Source organism: Oncorhynchus nerka, unplaced genomic scaffold (genome assembly GCF_034236695.1).
Source record: "Oncorhynchus nerka isolate Pitt River unplaced genomic scaffold, Oner_Uvic_2.0 unplaced_scaffold_1702, whole genome shotgun sequence".
NCBI classification, from domain to species: domain Eukaryota; kingdom Metazoa; phylum Chordata; class Actinopteri; order Salmoniformes; family Salmonidae; genus Oncorhynchus; species Oncorhynchus nerka.
In genome coordinates this window covers 21,583-41,522 of record NW_027039628.1, presented here as the reverse complement: position 1 = coordinate 41,522, position 19,940 = coordinate 21,583, and the positions used below count along the sequence as shown (strand labels likewise).

Here is a 19,940-nt window from a genome sequence, read left to right as displayed (position 1 = left end):
TTGGCCTTGTACACAGCAAATAGCTAACATTCGCCAAAGCAAGCTAGCTACTGATAGTGCATCCCAGTAACAGTACAGATGAAGATGAAAAATGATCAGGCCTACTGTATATCTTACTGTAGAAATAGTTAAAAACGAGTCTAGGTTGGAACTGTTGCTGTTAAAATACAATAATAATTGTTATTCTTAACTGGAATAAACTGATTGAAGCCAGATGTTTTTTTAAGGCAAACACACTCACACAGTTCTGGGTTGCTCATCTACAGCAGGAAGCAGTCTCCTGCCTGACTGAGAAAGCAGATTATGTTCTGGTCCAGTTTGGCACCACATACCTATGCGAGTCAGGGTTCTCAACTCTGACATACTTAAAAAAACAGAAACAGTTTCAAGGCTGAGCATGACCTCATTGTTACACTGTCAAAAACAGAGCCCAGAATAGACATGCTCATTAGGACTGCTGTGTGTTCTGGTCTACATCTGTGTGATGTGATCAATCCGTTTATTCCAGTTCAGAATGAAAATGATTTATTGTATTTTAACAGCAACAGTTCCAACCTAGACAGATATGTAAGAGTGTTTTTAATGGGGAAAATTAACATGAATATATATTTATATGGATATTTAATTGTTATTTGTTTTTGTCTATTGCATTTGTTTTAGGCATAAGTGCAATGGAATGTACTGATATTTATCTATAGTTGCATATTTATCTATGCTTAGGTCCCAGGAAAACACAGAATTTCTCATTTGTGTCCCAGGCTGAAAACGTTGAAGAACCCCATGACCTAAACGACTATTAATATACTTAATCAGCCTGTCGTTCTTCTTTCCCCCAGGGCCCAGATTGTTGTTCAGATCACATCGTATCATTTCACTACATCTACCCTGTAGAGATGTACACGCTGGAATACTTCACCTATCATCTACGGCCCTATGGATACACGTACAGGTACAACCCTGATGCTGTAGCAGCTGAAATTGAGAGTAACACCACCACACCTGTCTCTGCTTAACACAGAGATATCACAGACGGACTACTGCACTGAAGAAAGAACTTATTACTGTGTCATGTTTAAATGCCGAAACAACAGCCTGACATTGCCACTCTCTTTGGTAAGCTGAGCAATGAGACTGAGGAAATGGAGCCACTCTCAAATTCACTGACATGGTAGTTTTAAACATATTTTGAAGCTATACATTGTTTGTTTGCATAGACAACAAATACATGAACAATAGAGTAATATAGTTTTTTTGTGACAGGGGGAGACAGTTGTACTAAGTTGAGTTCTTTCTGTTGATAGAGTTTCACATTTCCTTTTTTAATTTTGTAAAGGTAAAATGTAAAAATATATATATTCTTCAGTCAAGTGTATATTTTTTACAACTTACAGTAAAACAGAGGATAACATGATATTTTGTTAAAATTCAAATAGAAGTATGTACTTAATGTGTTCTCCAGATTTCTGGAGGTCTAGTGAAATATTAAATTCAGATTGTTAGCTAAAGATGACATTTTGACTAAGTTCAGTACACAACAGATCATTTTATGTCATGAGACTCCTGACCTGTGAGAATCTGTTCAGTGTTTTTGGTTTGGAAGTTAACGTGACTTTTAATGGACAATTATTTGAAGCAACACAATGAGTAAAAACAAGGGTGTGTGAAAATATAAAAAATATAAAGAGGTAGAATATTTGTACAGTACAGGGGGTGGTTCACAGACTACATAAAGAACACAATAGAGAAATAGAGTATACAGGTCCTCTCTGGAGCATCAGTGTAGCAGTGCTGTCGTTCACCTGATCTTTGGTCAAACTGTAACTGATAGAGAGGCTGTGTCCCGATTCTCCACCCTTATCCCAAAGTATGCACTTACACACTCCACATCCTTGGGAGAGTTGGGATGCAGCCATAGATAGATAGGAGCCCATGTCCTCAGTGCATCCCTCTGTCATCAACATTGGGAAATGTGCAGGCTTTGCACACGGCCCAAATCTCTTTCAACAAAGCACAACTGTCAGTTTCTTGCGAGAACTGGTTTTGTAACATTATTATGTAATCTGAACAAGGAAACAGATCTGAGCCTACCATCCCACGCAGTGAGAATAGTTGGGATGTGATGACATTATCTATAGCGTTTAAATAGTTTAATACTGTAACTATGGTGACTGCTTTACATGCAATGCATTTTCACACTGTTTAAACTCAAATACTTGCATTTTAAATAATCGCTGCTCTCTCACAGACTTCATAAACCAAAGGGTTATATAAAGGTTTTTAACATCATCGAGTTATTGTCAAAGCAATTTTGGCCCTGTTCCATGCCGATCTACAGAAATCAAGACATCCCCATCACAAACCCCTTAAGGGGATCTTCATTTGTGTTGTTAGAATAGGTCCCTTGTCTGTTCCTGCCACACTCTGATTGGTTTCACCTGACTTTGTGGTTGTCTCCACCCCCCTCTAGGTCTTGCCCATCTTCCCCATTATCCCCTGTGCATTTATACCTGTGTTCTCTGTCTGTTTCCAGTTTGTCTTGCCAGCATGTTTTTCCGTCTTCCTGTTTTCTCAAGTTTCTGTTAACTAGTTTCCCCGGTTCTGACCATTCTGCCTGCCCTGACCCCGGGCCTGCCTGCCGTTCTGTACCTGCCTGACTCTGACCCGATTACAAACCTCTGCCTGCCCTAGACCTGTCTTTTGCCTGCCCCCTGTTTGGGTCAATAAACATCTGTGATTCTAGCTATCTGCATCTGGGTCTGGTAGTTATTTTATCAATGTATTTAGATAGGCCTATTGTCACGAATCCCGTTTCCTGAGTTTTTTGCCTGTGTTCTGTCCTGGAGTGTTTTTTCCGGCATCCTGGAACGCACCCTGTCTGGTTGCCGGGCAATGTAGCCAGTTGGGAGTTCTGATTACCCGCACCTGTATCCCATCAGCTATCTGCACACCTGGTCCTGATCATCATCTCTCCTCTTCATAAGCCCGGACCTGACATCCATTCCCTGCCGGATCGTTAGCCATGAACAGTATGTTGTGCCATAGTATCAGCCTCAAGTTGGATAGAATTTGTTTTGTTGTTTTTTACGTATTGCTTGCCTTAAACTTACCTCCGTTTGTTCTGTCTTCAGTTACTCACCCGGATCATTTACCCCATTCCCGCCTGGTCGTCGGAGGATTCCGCTACCCCATTGGATCCACCTATTTACTCCCATCAACTCACCACCGCTGCCCGCTACGCCACCTGGATATATCTACCTATTCACATTCACTTGTAAATAAATACTCACCTTCTTCCTACTCTCCTTGTCCTGGTCTGCTTCTGGGTTCGATTTTGAAAGAACGTGACACCTATGTTATTTGTATGGATTCCATGTTGTATTGACTGCTATGAGTGTCAGTGTAAATAAAACTCAACTAGAACCATATACTAGGCAGTCTAGCATCTAGTCTTGAACTTGATCTAGAACCACATACTGGGCAGCGTCATGAAGTCGTCGATCAGGTACACGTGCACCTTATCTGGGCCAGAGGTGATAGCAATCATCTCAGCCTGGAATTCTGCGTACAGCGGGACTTTCTTATTTACCACTCTGATGACAAACATCTCAATGCCGGCAGCGTCCTCAGACTGCACTGCATCACGCCGGTCTGCATGCCCATCGGCTAGTACCACGGCGACTTTATGAACACCGGGCCGCGAGGCCTGGAACAGCTGGTTGGCTCTCAAGATGGCACTACCCATAAAGGTGCCCTCGCCCAGGTATAGCATCTTCCTCACAGCAGTCAGAGAAATTACATAGATTGAGAGAAATTACATAGACGGACAGACAGACAGACCAGTGGATGAATGTGTGAGTGTAATTAACATCAGACAGAAAAAGGATACAGCAGAATGAACACAGGTCTGCTTCAAGAATGTCAAGACATTAGCTCAGAAGGCTAACACAGTTGTGGAATGCAGGAAACACTGGATTTGAACCCAGTCTGTAACAGGTACTCATCTGCTTTAATACTAATCAAATCAATTGTATCTATATAGCCCTTCGTACATCAGCTGATATCTCAAAGTGCTGTACAGAAACCCAGCATAAAACCCCAAACAGCAAGCAATGCAGGTGTAGAAGCACGGTGGCTAGGAAAAACTCCCTAGAAAGGCCAAAATCTAGGAAGAAACCTGGAGAGGAACCAGGCTATGTGGGGTGGCCAGTCCTCTTCTGGCTGTGCCGGGTGGAGATTATAACAGAACATGGCCAAGATGTTCATAAATGACCAGCATGGTCAAATAATAATCATCACAGGCAGAACAGTTGAAACTGGAGCAGCAGCACGGCCAGGGGGACTGGGGACAGCAAGGAGTCATCATGCCAGGTAGTCCTGAGGCATGGTCCTAGGGCTCAGGTCCTCTGAGAGAGAAAGAGAGAATTAGAGAGCATACTTAAATTCACACAGGACACCGGATAGGACAGGAGAAGTACTCTAGATATAACAAACTGACCCTAGCCCCCGACACATAAACTACTGCAGCATAAATACTGGAGGCTGAGACAGGAGGGGTCAGGAGACACTGTGGCCCCATCCGATGATACCCCCGGACAGGGCCAAACAGGAAGGATATAACCCCACCCACTTTGCCAAAGCACAGCCCCCACACCACTAGAGGGATATCTTCAACCACCAACTTACCATCCTGAGACAAGGCCGAGTATAGCCCACAAAGATCTCCGCCACGGCACAACCCAAGGGGGGGGGGGGGGCAACCCAGACAGGAAGATCACATCAGTGACTCAACCCACTCAAGTGACGCTCCCCTCCTAAGGACGGCATGAAAGAGCACCAGTCAGCCCCTGTAATAGGGTTAGAGGCAGAGAATCCCAGTGGAAAGAGGGGAACTGGCCAGGCAGAGACAGCAAGGGCAGTTCGTTGCTCCAGAGCCTTTCCGTTCACCTTCACACTCCTGGGCCAGACTACACTCAATCATATGACCCACTGAAGAGATGAGTCTTCAGTAAAGACTTAAAGGTTGAGACCGAGTTTGCGTCTCTTACATGGGTAGGGCAGACCATTCCATAAAAATGGAGCCCTATAGGAGAAAGCCCTGCCTCCAGCTGTTTGCTTAGAAATTCTAGGGACAATTAGGAGGCCTGCGTCTTGTGACCGTAGCGTACGTGTAGGTATGTACGGCAGGACCAAATCAGAGAGATAGGTAGGAGCAAGCCCATGTAATGCTTTGTAGGTTAGCAGTAAAACCTTGAAATCAGCCCTTGCCTTGACAGGAAGCCAGTGTAGGGAGGCTAGCACTGGAGTAATATGATCAACATTTTTGGTTCTAGTCAGGATTCTAGCAGCCGTATTTAGCACTAACTGAAGTTTATTTAGTGCTTTATCCGGGTAGCCGGAAAGTAGAGCATTGCAGTAGTCCAACCTAGAATGCTGCGCTTTAGTTAGCTTTGCGACAGTATCAAAAAGGATTTTGGGATTATTCTTATTTTCCTCAATTAAGTTGGAAAAATAGGATGATCGAGCAGCAGTAAGGGCTCTTCGATACTGCACGGTACTGTCTTTCCAAGCTAGTCGGAAGACTTCCAGTTTGGTGTGGCGCCATTTCCGCTCCAATTTTCTGGAAGCTTGCTTCAGAGCTCGGGTATTTTCTGTATACTAGGGAGCTAGTTTCTTATGGGAAATGTTTTTAGTTTTTAGGGGTGTAACTGCATCTCGGGTATTGCGCAAGGTTAAATTGAGTTCCTCAGTTAGGTGGTTAACTGATTTTTGTCCTCTGACGTCCTTGGGTAGACAGATGGAGTCTAGAAGGACATCAAGGAATCTTTGTGTTGTCTGTGAATTTATAGCACGACTTTTGATGTTCCTTGGTTGGGGTCTGAGCAGATTATTTGTTGCAATTGCAAACATAATAAAATGGTGGTCCGATAGTCCAGGATTATGAGGAAAAACATTAAGATCCACAACATTTATTCCATGGGACAAAACTGGCTCCAAAGTATGACTCTGACAGTGAGTAGGTCCAGAGACATGCTGGACAAAACCCACTGAGTCGATGATGGCTCCGAACGCCTTTTGGAGTGGGTCTGTGGACTTTTCCATGTGAATATTAAAGTCACCAAAGTTAGAATATTATCTGCTATAACTACAAGGTCCGATAGGAATTCAGGGAACTCAATGAGGAACGCTGTATATGGCCCAGGAGGCCTGTAAACAGTAGCTATAAAAAGTGATTGAGTAGGCTGCATAGATTTCATGACTAGAAGCTCAAAAGACGAAAATGTCATCATTTTTTATTTTATTTTATTTAAACTTGCTATCGCAAGTGTTAGCAACACCTCTTCCTTTGCGGGATGCACGGGGATATGGTCACTAGTGTAGCCAGGAGGTGAGGCCTCATTTTACACAGTAAATTCATCAGGCTTAAGCCATGTTTCAGTCAGGCAAATCACATCAAGATTATGATCAGTGATTAGTTCATTGACTATATTTGCCTTTGAAGTAAGGTATCTAACATTAAGTAGCCCTATTTTGTGATCTTTCAATAATGACAGGAATGGAGGAGGACTTTATCCTAGTGAGATTGCTAAGGCGAACACCGCCATGTTTAGTTTTGCCCAACCTAGGTCGAGACACAGACACGGTCTCAATGGGGATAGCTAAGCTGACTACACTGACTGTGCTAGTAGCAGACTCCACTATGCTGGCAGGCTGGCTAACAGCCTGGCCTGCACCCTATTTCATTGTGGAGCTAGAGGAGTTAGAGCCCTGTCTATGTTGGTAGATAAGATGAGAGCACCCCTCCAGCTAGGATGGAGTTCGTCACTCCTCAGCAGGTCAGGCTTGGTCCTGTTTGTGGGTGAGTCCCAGAAAGAGGGCCAATTATCTACAAATTCTATCTTTTTTTTGATGGGGCAGAAAACAGATTTCAACCAGCGATTGAGTTGAGAGACTCTGCTGTAGAGCTCATCACTCCCCCTAACTGGGAGGGGGCCAGAGACAATTACTCGATGCCAACACATCTTTCTAGCTGATTTACATGCTGAAGCTATGTTGCGCTTGGTGATCTCTGACTGTTTCATCGTTGGTGCCGACGTGGATAACAATATCTCTATACTCTGTACACTCGCCAGTTTTAGCTTTAGCCAGCACCAACTTCAGATTAGCCTTAACGTCGGTAGCCCTGCCCCCGGGTAAACAGTGTATGATCGCTGGAGGATTCGTTTTAAATCTAATACTGCGGGTAATGGAGTCGCCAATGACTAGAGTTTTCAATTTGTCAGAGCTAACGGTGGGAAGCTTCGATGTCTCAGACCCCGTAACGGGAGAAGTAGAGACAAGAGAAGGCTCAGCCTCTGACTCCGACTCGTTGCTTAATGGGGAAAACCGATTGAAAGTTTCTGTCGGCTGAATGAGCGACACCGGTTGAGCATTCCTACAGCATTTCCCTCCAGAAACCGTGAGAAAGTTGTCCGGCTGCGGGGACCGTGCGGTGGGCATTTATACTAACATTACTATCTGTACTTACTGGTGGCACAGACGCTGTTTCATCCTTTCCTACACTGAAATTACCCTTGCCTAACGATTGCGTCTGAAGCTGGGCTTGCAGCACAGCTATCCTCGCCGTAAGGCGATCGTTCTCCTGTATATTATGAGTACAGCGACTGCAATTATAGTCAATGAGCTGTTTTAACTCACCACAAATGTCCCTGATCATTTTGATGACGTTCTCTCTCTGTGGGAGGAGGAAGAAAACGTTATTAAGATATAAAAATATGGTTGAGAGACTTAACAAAGGTGCCATTATGAAACAGTATGCATTTTGTGCTCTACTCACTGTCAGGCCAGGTTCCCCCTTCTCACCAGATTTCCCCTGCAAGTTTGGACACAGGTTAGCAATCAACATATAAATGAACCATGAAATAAGTTATTTTATAACCATGATGGGACCAGAAGACTATAATACCATGTGTCCTACAGACCCTACATCCCCCTGTGTACAGTAATATGACAGTAATGTTAAGCACATCAACAAGAACATTTATAGTGAACTGCAAATGGTTGTGTGTGTCCATGTTGTCATTGAACCGGTCTGTGTGTGTTTGTTTGGCAGTTACAGTCCTGTGTGGCTCAGGTTGTTGGTTCAATTCCCGCAGGGATAAAAAGTGTTGGCTAAGTTTGTACCTTTTCTCCTGGAGAGCCATCGCCTGGAGGCCCCCGAGGGCCCATTGGCTCATGGAACCCAGGCTCCCCCTGAAGGTCACAAGAAGACCAGACTAATGATTAGCATGGTTAATCACGGCTAATGTTATAACAGCTCACAACACTGTATACAGCGGCACACAAAATATTGTGCCACGTCAGTGTGATAGTACCAAAACCAATTTCCATCTGAACATACAGATAACTGGGGCGGCAGGTAGCCTAGTGGTTAGAGCGTTGGGCCAGTAACCGAAAGGTTGCTAGTTTGACATCCCTGAGCTGACAAGGTAAAAATCTGTCGTTCTACCCCTGAACAAGGCAGTTAACCCACTGTTCCTAGGCCGTCATTGTAAATAAGAATTTGTTCTTAACTGACTTGCCTAGTTACATAAAGGTAAAATAAAATGATGATCATTATCGCACACCCCACCATGCCAGTCCAGTATGATAATGTGCCCCTACCTTGGGCTCCTGGAATACCTGGTGGACCTGGCTGGCCCACAGAACCCTGCAAAACACACAAACATTAGTTCAGTTCCACATGACAATTTTCAATAATTTGACCTTTTTTTAAAGGGGCACTGGTATCGAAAAGAAACAAGAGATGTTGACAATATGTGTCTGCAAACAGATCTACAGCAAATTAAGGGTCTATGCCAGGGTGTAGGTTCTAGGCGTAGGCACTAGAGGTAGGAGCTAGGGCGTAGGAGCCAGGGTTAGGGGCTAGGGCAGGGGTGGGCAAACTTTTTGGCTCGAGGACCACATTGGGATGTTGCAATTCAACGGAGGGATGCATTTTTGGGGGGACCAATTGTTTGTTAAAATCAATTTGCAGGTGCCTCCCGAGTGGCGTAGCGTTGACTGGGAGACCCATGAGGCGGCGCACAATTGGCTCAGTATCATCCGGGCTAGGAGAGGGTTTGGCATAGGAGAGGGTTTGGCAGGCCAAGATTTCCTTGTCCCATCGTGCTCTAGCGACTCCTGGGGGCTCATGTACGGTGACAAGGTCGCCTGGTGTACGGTGTTTCTTCCGACACATTGCTTCCGAAATAATATCCTATTGGTGAGCCAACTGGTAAATGCAGAGGGTCTTTTACTCAGTTATAAGGAAATCTTATCACTTTACAAGGTCCCTGTAACACCTAAAGGTTTTGCAATTGTTTTAGATGCCGTTCCCTCAGGGGTTGCTTTATTATTCAGGAACGTGTCAAGACCTGCCCCTCAGAGCCTACCTTCCGTTGACTCATCAGTAGGAAAGATTTGTTTCTCTTTTGGTCCATTCAACAACGGAGCGATTACGAACCTTGTTTCAGCAGGATGTTGTATCTATCTATACCTTATGTCATGCCTTATTGGAATGGATTTATTGATAATATCTGTTGGAAAAAAGTTTGGATGTTGCCACACACATACCTACTTGTTAACAAAATTAAGGAAGTTTCCTTTAAAATTATTCATAAATATTATCCTGCCAACCACTATATGAAGAAGTTAGGAGCTGACCTGTGAGAATATGTTCTCATTAAGGAAAACATCAACTCAAATTGCTCCTTTTGTAAGGACCACCCAGAAACAGTGTTGCATCTTTTTTGGCATTGTATTCATGCAAGAAAACTGCGGCAAGACATTAGTAGGTTTATAATTCAACACATTTATGATGATCTTACACTATTGCAGAGAGATGTACTGCTTGGATTCTTTATCAACGATAGAAGTAGGCTGAAACATTTTTATGTAATTAATTTCATTATTCTTTAGGCCAAATTTCATATTCACAAATGTAAATTTACAAACAAATAAACACATTTTCTTATCTTACAAAAAGAAATTGAACTGTATTTTAAGACAATTAAATACTCTACTAACAAAAAAGCTGTTAGAATAATGAGTGTATGTATGTCCCTTAAGGTCCTTGTGTAATGTGATATTGTACCCCCCCAGCCCAACTGTCCATTGTATATTATTTATATATACTTGTGTTCCCACATGTACTTCCTGTATTGATTTGTTAATAAAAAACAGAATAAAAAAGATGCGGTGTGGACTTGTCATTCCCAATCGTCATCACTCACCGCTGCTATCAAATGGACTGATGCTAGCCACATGTTCTGACTGAGCTCAATTGTCATGGAACGCGTATACAGCGATGAATTTCTCTCTCTTTCATACAAACTTATAACGAGGAGCGCTCACAATGTGTTTTGTGTGTGGAAGTGCTTAGTAATGAGTCTCTCATAACGAACAAATTAATAAAATGACACGTCCTGACCAAACATCCACAGCTCATGGATGTGATCAATCCGTTTATTCCAGTTCAGAATGAAAATGATTTATTGTATTTTAACAGCAACAGTTCCAACCTAGACAGATATGTAAGAGTGTTTTTAATGGGGGAAAATTAACATGAATATATATTTATATGGATATTTAATTTCATTGTTATTTGTTTTTGTCTATATTGCATTTGTTTTAGGCATAAGTGCAATGAAATGTACTGATATTTATATATAGTTGCATAATTTTCTATGCTTAGGTCCTAGGAAAACACAGAATTTCTCATTTGGGTCCCAGGCTGAAAACGTTGAAGAACCCCATGACCTAAACGACTATTAATATACTTAATCAGCCTGTCGTTCTTCTTTCCCCCAGGGCCCAGATTGTTGTTCAGATCACATCGTATCATTTCACTACATCTACCCTGTAGAGATGTACACGCTGGAATACTTCACCTATCATCTACGGCCCTATGGATACACGTACAGGTACAACCCTGATGCTGTAGCAGCTGAAATTGAGAGTAACACCACCACACCTGTCTCTGCTTAACACAGAGATATCACAGACGGACTACTGCACTGAAGAAAGAACTTATTACTGTGTCATGTTTAAATGCCGAAACAACAGCCTGACATTGCCACTCTCTTTGGTAAGCTGAGCAATGAGACTGAGGAAATGGAGCCACTCTCAAATTCACTGACATGGTAGTTTTAAACATATTTTGAAGCTATACATTGTTTGTTTGCATAGACAACATGAACAATAGAGTAATATAGTTTTTTTGTGACAGGGGGAGACAGTTGTACTAAGTTGAGTTCTTTCTGTTGATAGAGTTTCACATTTCCTTTTTTAATTTTGTAAAGGTAAAATGTAAAAATATATATATTCTTCAGTCAAGTGTATATTTTTTACAACTTACAGTAAAACAGAGGATAACATGATATTTTGTTAAAATTCAAATAGAAGTATGTACTTAATGTGTTCTCCAGATTTCTGGAGGTCTAGTGAAATATTAAATTCAGATTGTTAGCTAAAGATGACATTTTGACTAAGTTCAGTACACAACAGATCATTTTATGTCATGAGACTCCTGACCTGTGAGAATCTGTTTAGTGTTTTTGGTTTGGAAGTTAACGTGTCTTTTAATGGACAATTATTTGAAGCAACACAATGAGTAAAAACAAGGGCGTGTGAAAATATAAAAAATATAAAGAGGTAGAATATTTGTACAGTACAGGGGTGGTTCACAGACTACATAAAGAACACAATAGAGAAATAGAGTATACAGGTCCTCTCTGGCGCATCAGTGTAGCAGTGCTGTCGTTCACCTGATCTTTGGTCAAACTGTAACTGATAGAGGGCTGTGTCCCGATTCTCCACCCTTATCCCAAAGTATGCACTTACACACTCCACATCCTTGGGAGAGTTGGGATGCAGCCATAGATAGATAGGAGCCCATGTCCTCAGTGCATCCCTCTGTCATCAACATTGGGAAATGTGCAGGCTTTGCACACGGCCCAACTCTCTTTCAACAAAGCACAACTGTCTGTTACTTGCGAGAACTGGTTGTGAGAACTGGTTTTGTAACATTATGATGTAATCTGAACAAGGAAACAGATCTGAGCCTACCATAGGCGAAACCTTTATAGTGGGTGTATGGAATGTGTGAAGAAATCCATGTACAGATAAGATAAACAGCAGCGTACTCTCCAGGGCTGTGCCAAGATACACAGTTTAACACAGACTGTCATCAACCTCAAGCTAATTTCAAGCTATCAAATTATTAAATAGTCATCCAGGGAATGTCAAAATATAACTTTTTCCCAAATGAATGCCAGACTTTGATGACAAAGTTTGATGACAAAATCTTCCCACGAAGGACTTGAGATCTTCACACAACATTTTTAAGCAAGTCTCCCATTGACATCAAGGAAGTCTGAGTTGTGCCTATCTACATTTTCAATCAGGCCTTCTATGCAAACGCCTGCCCAATATTCCAAATATGTGCACTGTTTCCGCCAGGGTTCCCAGAAGCATTGACAAGAAGCCAGCAGACACTGTTTTCCTTCACTGCATTTTACAGCCTGGTATCATAGACTAGACATAACCAGTGGTGATTTTAGCATGGAAATCTTGTTTGGGGAAAAATGAGAAATGCAAATCATCAAATATTGTTAGAGCTTTCATTGTCTGCTTATATGCCCCCTTTATTTATCAGACTGTTCTAACTTGGAGTACAGGAGAACACTGTAAGAACGGCCCATGTTCTCAATTCTGTTGCTGTCCATTTCAAAAGTGCTGAACAAATAGTTATATTGACTACATCCGTCGCAGCTCTCTCATTAATGTCTTAATCGAAATTACGGATTGCCTCTTATCCGCTTGTCGTCCTCTTATGCCATAGTTTTTACATCTCAATTGTCAGTAGAAACCACATTTGTTTAAGCAAATCAGCCATATCAGCTATGTTTTTTTTAAAGGCAGTAAATAAGGCTGAATGAACTATTTTGCTGCCAGACAAGGCTCTGCTGATAGCCAGGTGTAGCAGTGGTAAGGTGTTGGGACTGCTCAAATCAAATCAAATTTTATTGGTCACATACACGTGTTTAGCAGATGTTATTGCTGGTGTAGCGAAATGCTTGTGCTTCTAGTTCCGAAAGTGCAGCAATATCTAACAAGTAATATCTATCAATTTCACAACATATACCCAATACACACAAATCTAAGTAGAGGAATGGAATTCAGAATATATAAATACGTGGACGAGCAATCTCAGAGCGGCATAGACTAAGATACAGTAGAATAGTATAGAATGCAGTATATAATGTACCTGTACATGAGGAGTAATGCAAGATATGTAAACATTATTAAAGTGACATTACTAAAGTGACTAGTTTTCCATTTATTAAAGAGGTCAATGATTTCAAGTCTGTGTATATAGGCAGCAGCCTCTCTGTGCCTTGAGATAGAAGCTGTTAGTCTCTCTGTCCCCGGGGTGAACAGGTAGTGGCTCGGGTGGTTGCTGTCCTTGATGATCTTTTTGGCCTTCCTGTGACATCGGGTGCTGTAGGTGTCAAAGGAGGGCAGGTAGTTTGCCCCCGGTGATGCGTTGCGCAGACCGAACCACCCTCTGGAGAGGTCTGCGGTTGTGGGCGGTAAAGTTGCCATACCAGGCGGTAATACATTCCGACAGGATGCTCTCAATTGGGCATCTGTAAAAGTTTGTTAAGGTTTTAGGTGACAAGCCACATTTCTTCAGCCTCCTGAGGTTGAAGAGGCACTGTTGCGCCTTATTCACCACATTGTCTGTGTGGGTGGAGCATTTCAGTTTGTCAGTGATGTGTACGCCGAGGAACTTAAAACTTTCCACCTTCTCCACTGCTGTCCTTTCGATGTGGATAGGGGGTGCTCCTCTGCGTTTTCCTGAAGTCCACGATCATCTCCTTCATTTTGTTGACGTTGAGTGTGAGGTTATTTTACTGGCCCACACTCCCAGAACCCTCACCTCCTCCCTGTAGGCGGTCTCGTAGTTGTTGGTAATCAATGCTGTTAGGACAAACTAACCGTTTGTGGGCACCGTTCGTCATCGTGCAATTAATGTATTTTTTAGTGTTGTATTGCGTAGTGGCTTTGCTGGCATGCATCCCAACATAGATTTTTCCCCCACCGAGATTTCCATGCTAAAATCACCACTGGTTATGTCTAGTCTATGATACCAGGCTGTAAAATGCAGTGAAGGAAAACAATGGTTGCTGGCTTCTTGTCAATGCTTCTGGGAACCCTGGCGGAAACAGTGCACATATTTGGAATATTGGGCAGGCGTTTGCATAGAAGGCCTGATTGAAAATGTAGATAGGCACAACTCAGACTTCCTTGATGTCAATGGGAGACTTTCTTAAAAATGTTGTGTGAAGATCTCAAGTCCGAAAACCACCCAGACTGAGAAAGTTGAAGAATTCCAAGTGGCCTTCCACACATGTAACTTGACTGAGAACCTCAGATGACACTCGTAACAGCCATATAATCGAACCCTAAACTTAGCCCCTAGAATTCCCTTCAAAAACACTTAAAACCGAACCCAGGCATAAATCCTAATGCCTCCTCTATTAAAGATGACCCACCTTAAACCCTAACAGTCTCTAACATCTACAGCAGGGATGGGCAACTTTGATGGGGGTGGGGGCCACTAAAAATCTGAACTCATCATAAGGGGCCCCAGTGGCTCGTGGGTCTGTGTACCCACATCCATACCCCTCCAACTTGCGAGTAAAACATTTTAGCGCCCCCCTCGTAATAGCGAAGGTGGAAAAAAATCTGTTTTAAAGTTAATTTACTGCAATTCTGCACATTTTGCCATGGGGCATAGAGAAAATGTTGCAGTTTTAAACATGATAGCTGATGATCAATGGGCCCTACCCCGGTCGGTAATTCGACCATGCTTACTACAAGTTTAGATAGCTGGCCACTACACTAACTTACCAATCTAATGACATGGGCTAATTGAGTGACTGGTGACGCACAACCAAATTTCCAAATTGCACCTTGTGTATTCTATTATTCTAACTATCAAGAGTAAGTTGAGACTCTGAGTTTTTTGGGGGAGAAATTGGTCCGCAGGCCTATAAAAGGGGACTCCAGTCTATAATTCTCTACAGCAGTTGTGACCAACCAGCAGTTAACCCTAACATTTCCCATATTACCTGCTCAGGTAGCTAGCCTATAACTAGGACCTGGACAAATTCTTGACCATTTTGGTCGTCATTGTCAAAAGTTTCACTGCAGAAGTCATAGAAAGGACCCAGTTCCACGAGAGTGCAGTGGACCACACTTTAAGGGTATAAGATGCTATTTGGGACACCCAACCCTGTCTGGATTCTCTGAAAGCACTACTACTGTGTTTAAGCTTCCGTTATCAATACAGGTGCCATTCATAATTTATCATATTTCATTATGACGCATAATATTGCTTGGAATTGCCTTTTGAAGGTACAGCAACAGTCAGGGAGTCTAGTTGTAGTGGATATATATTGACTTTGTGTTCAGGAAATGTTTATTCAGCCAGCCTGACGTATAAGGCATGTGCAATATTTTGTCACCCGGGAGAGGGTGACTGGTAAACTCACTCAATAAAGTTGTGTAAGGCCCAGCACAATATTTGTCCATCCTGTACTTCAAAGGTAGACTATTCAGGATATCCTCTCTTGTATTGCTTAAGTTTGAGTTAATCAGTATGACTCTTATACTGGAAGCAGACAATGCTGTGTTTAACATAGGTGTATGCAGGTAGGCCAGAACTAACAAAGGATTCTATAGGACTGTGGGTGGTTGTCTGGCTAAACATTCTAGATCCCAAATAGAATTCTACCTTTTCTCCAGGAATTCCTTTCCCACGCAACCTCTGTCCCTCGCAGTCCCGACAAACCAATCTCACCCTGTTTCAAGACACAAAGAAAATGCAGACAATAAACAAGTTATGTAATAACTATTTCAAATGTCTGGGGCCTAATGAACTTTGACCTCTAAATTAACTTTGACACCTTGCTTACCTTAGGTTCGACCCTTCCATCTTCCCCAAGTATACCAGGTATCCCAGAGGATCCGTCAGGTCCTGGTTCACCCTGGAAACGACCACAGATCAGACACACACCTCCACATTCAACACCTGCTCATCTCAGCTGTATATTGTATGCTGCATTGGAGACCTTTGCCATCCACTCACCTTTGGCCCTGGATCCACGACTCCTCTCTCTCCCCGTGGTCCGTACTACCCTGGGAAGCCCTGGTCACCCTGTGGAAAAGACAACTGAATCAGTCCCTGATTAGAGGACCTGGACCCTCTCTTTCTAAAATTATCCGCCGCAATTGTTGCAACCCCTATTACTAGCCTGTTCAACCTCTCTTTCGTATTGTCTTAAAACCCCAAAGATTGGAAAGCTGCCGCGGTCAGGAAAACCCATCAATCCTGGGAACCCTGGGGCTCCTGTGTTTCCCTGGAGGTCAGAAGTTAGAGGATCAGGGGATAAGAGGTAATCCCTTAGTGCAGGGGTTCCCAAACATTTTTTTGCGTCGGGACCCCATTTATGATAGCAACCTCATCAAGGACCCTGTCATAATATTAGAACACAACTCCTACTACAGTGTGACAAAAATGGCATACAAGAGGTTTTACTGACTTCTGCAGTGCATGGCCGGACATTTAAAAGGCCCCCCTCTTGGCATCAGAGAGACAATTTTCACATTTTAAAGCACATTTCCTGGTATTATACAAATGTAGACTTGGGGCAGAGAGACAATTCTGTCGCCGGACCCCCTGCATTACCCCACTTTGAGAACTCCTGCCTTACTGTACTCCATGTTTTCATGACCATCATCACCATAGACACACAACACTTCAATACCTCACATCTTGAGGTGGTTTAGGTTAAGGTCAGGGTTAGGGTCAACATACCTTGTCACCTTTGAACCTTGAACCCATGTCATCCTGAAACACATAAGACACTGAGACATTATCTAGGTACATACTTCACTGTATGAGTATGAGAATACTCCAGTACATGTCATATCTCACATACGGCATAGCGTACACATACAGTACATATCCAAGCTAGACTAATCAGTGGGTGGAACAGCTAGTGATGGTGTCTCACCTTAGGACCTGGTAGATCCTCTCCTGGGAACCCTTGTGTTAGGCCTATGGGACTCCCAATCACGGACAGTCTGGATCTTAAATACTTTGAGCCCAGGTGACTCCAATGACTAAACAGAATACTACTATGTTACTGTATGGATGTATGAATCTTATTATAATCATAATACTGAATGTAATGTGTGTAGTTTTCATCCAGAATTAGAAGGACTGTCTGTTCCTTGTTAGAAACTAATGGAGCTATCGTCAGACTGGCTGGAATGCTGTGTTCCTTACGGGACATCTTATCTCTCTCTACACAGGGAGAGAAGAGACCTTGGGCTAGTAGTAAATTATTTAACAGGTGGTGGACAATGTGGAAAGGCTTGTGAACTATACTGCCATTGTATATGAGTGGAGGAAGGACAGTTTAAAACCTATGACGTCACTTTTAGTTTATAACCTGTTGTAAATTGTACCATGACCAGTACTCTCGAGAATAAACGCTTTTGATTGATTCTGAGACAGGTCTCTGTCTATTTTATGCAAATCAGTATCTTACAAATGGGCAGTGTTTTAACTGAATTGGTTGATAATCATATAGGAATCTAATTCCTTTAACAGTACTGCACAGTAAACCTCTGTCAACCTGGACACCTCAGACACACCAGATCTGACACACAGACACAACACTGGGAAATATGAAGGGAAGGTTTGAGGTCAATTTCATGTAAATTCAGACACACCAGTCATTGCTTTTCAGGAGGAAAACTGGAATTGAAATTTCAGTGTACTTCCTGAACTGACAGTTATAGTGTATGATGTTAACTGGCTACTAGAGGATGCTTTTGATGAATTAAGGCCACCAATTTGTAAATAACTCCTTTCACCTTTCACCTGGTTTTAATTGAAAGGAGAAAACAACAACTAGCAGACACTAGGATTTCTGTGGAATGAGTTTGACACTCTCTAGGTTAGCTGATGAGACATAAGAAAGTGGACTCACTCTAGGCTTCCAGGGAGACCTCTCTCTCCTATATCACACAGACAAGACTTGGGCTGTGGGCACAGAAACCAAGATAATTATTTTATTGATTTTTTATTGAACCTTTATTTAACTAGTCAGTTAAAAACAACCAAAACACACATCACGACAAGAGACACCGCAAAACTACATAAAGAGACCTAACACAACAACACAGAATGGTAGCAACACAACATGACAACAACACGGTAGCAACACAACATGGCAGCAGCACAAACATGGTACAAACATTGTTGGGCACAGACAACAGCACAAAGGGCAAGAAGGTAGAGACAACAATACATCACGCGATGTAAGAGAAGCAACATTTAAATATACACCTCAGAGATAATCATCTTTACATTCCCAATGGATGGTTACAAAAAAAGGGACTTACCCCTGTGTTGACAAGCACATTCTAAACAATAATAGCTCACACTCAGTGCTCAGTAATGTATGTTCCAATTTATCCTCCAGCAGGTTGTGGCGGGGTGCTGGCGATGGAACGTAGCCTGGCGTTGGTGGGCCAGTCCCTGCCTATGTAGTCTGACAGCCTGATGGTGAACAGACAAATGTTGTGGTTCTTGGCCTCGGCCGCAGCACTGGGGCTGCAGGGATGGTCCACGCTGTCGGTCATCAGCGACGTCACCCTCAGGCTGTCAGCCGCTGTCTCACGGCTAAACACCTGGGTTTTATTATTATGTCAATGGACATTGGTGTTGGGTCTCATACTTGTTTTTTGTTTTGGAGCACTTCGTTCTCAATTGGTTCTACTTTCTTGGAATAGTCCCCTATAGATGGTCAAACTATCAACAGACATTTATCTGCAACCCTGTTGGCTTGGGGCTAGAGCTTGGGTTAGGTTTAGTGGATAGTTCGTTAAAAGTTAGTTGATGGTTAGTTTAACATCCATCAATCATCTGTAGGGGACAAAATAAAGATATGCTGACTTGTGTAGCGTTAGTGATGGCGTAGGCTGAGTAGGATCTGTGTCCGATGTAGGCCATGGACGCCACTCTGCTCTGGAACAGAAGAAGATGGAGAGCAGTTAGACAGAGAGCAGTTAGGGTTAAGTGCATTGCTTGTAGGCACAAGGGCAGAAGATTACATCTACAGTGGGATACTAATAACAGCAACACACTGATTGCCAGCCCACCACCAACCAGATGTTTGTCCCGTCTGTCATGGGATAGAACCCTCGACTCTCTGGTTGCTTGCTCATCCCTCTAACCTCTACAGTACCGACCTGCATTATGCAGCGCAGCTAGCATCATCCTCAGTCTCCAACCTGCTGCCTGGATCTGCATGAGCCACATGCTGAAACGCAGGACAAAGTTTTTCTGCTTCTCAAACAGCAGCACCCTGGCCTTCTCTGAGCTGTCCAGGATGTACATGATCTCCACGGGGCAGATCACAACTATTGGGGAGGGGGAGAGAAAGATGGAGAGAAGACAGGTGGAGAGAAGAGAGAGGGGTGGAAAGAGAGACGGGGAGAGGATGGAAGGTGAATGAATACATTAAGGAATTAATGAACGGATTGATGGATGAAGAAATTCTGCTTTCTGGAACCCACTACTTATTCCTTCATTTTGGAGGACCTGGTTGTCATCTGGCCAGCAGCATACCACCCTGCATACCACTGCTGGCTTGCTTCTGAAGCTAAGCAGGGTTGGCCCTGGTCAGTTCCTGGATGGGAGACCAGATGCTGCTGGAAGTGGTGTTGGAGGGCCAGTAGGAGGCACTCTTTCCTCTGGTCTCAACAATATCCCAATGTCCCAGGGCAGTGATTGGGGACACTGCCCTATGTAGGGTGCT

General features: G+C 43.0%; 2 protein-coding genes across 9 annotated transcripts in view; one reads left to right on the top strand and one right to left on the bottom strand.

The window, feature by feature from the left end:
- LOC115132713 (glycoprotein-N-acetylgalactosamine 3-beta-galactosyltransferase 1-like) overlaps window positions 1-3,298 on the top strand; it is a 21,734-nt gene extending 18,436 nt beyond the window's left edge. Inside the window, exons 4-6 of one of the 6 annotated variants that reach the window (XR_010462510.1) lie at window positions 837-949; window positions 2,937-3,026; window positions 3,129-3,298. Coding sequence is in view for 2 of the 6 variants with exons in the window: in XM_065015107.1 (XP_064871179.1) it covers window positions 837-1,013 (177 nt within the window). In the remaining 4 variants the exon portion in view is untranslated. Of the gene's footprint in view, window positions 1-836; window positions 1,506-2,843; window positions 3,027-3,128 lie in introns of those variants that run through there. The other 5 variants (XR_010462509.1, XR_010462508.1, XR_010462507.1 and 2 more) reach the window with 5 other exon arrangements.
- A 542-nt stretch (window positions 3,299-3,840) lies between these two features.
- On the bottom strand, window positions 3,841-18,812 carry LOC115124041 (collagen alpha-2(IV) chain-like). Of its 3 annotated transcripts, XM_065015111.1 has the most exons (11): window positions 18,108-18,812; window positions 16,925-16,957; window positions 16,196-16,264; window positions 16,023-16,094; window positions 15,842-15,908; window positions 8,662-8,707; window positions 8,182-8,250; window positions 7,835-7,870; window positions 7,696-7,732; window positions 4,684-4,811; window positions 3,841-4,403 (listed from the first exon to the last, which is right to left on the bottom strand). In XM_065015111.1, the coding sequence occupies exons 2-7, from the start codon at window positions 16,954-16,956 to the stop codon at window positions 8,231-8,233; spliced, it is 306 nt and encodes a 101-aa protein (XP_064871183.1). In that variant the 5' UTR covers window position 16,957; window positions 18,108-18,812; the 3' UTR covers window positions 3,841-4,403; window positions 4,684-4,811; window positions 7,696-7,732; window positions 7,835-7,870; window positions 8,182-8,230. The 3 variants fall into 3 exon arrangements, with proteins under 3 accessions (XP_064871183.1, XP_064871181.1, XP_064871182.1); XM_065015109.1 differs by lacking the exon at window positions 18,108-18,812 and having other exon boundaries at window positions 16,925-18,100; XM_065015110.1 differs by lacking the exons at window positions 4,684-4,811; window positions 18,108-18,812 and having other exon boundaries at window positions 16,925-18,100.
- Window positions 18,813-19,940: the final 1,128 nt, after the last annotated feature.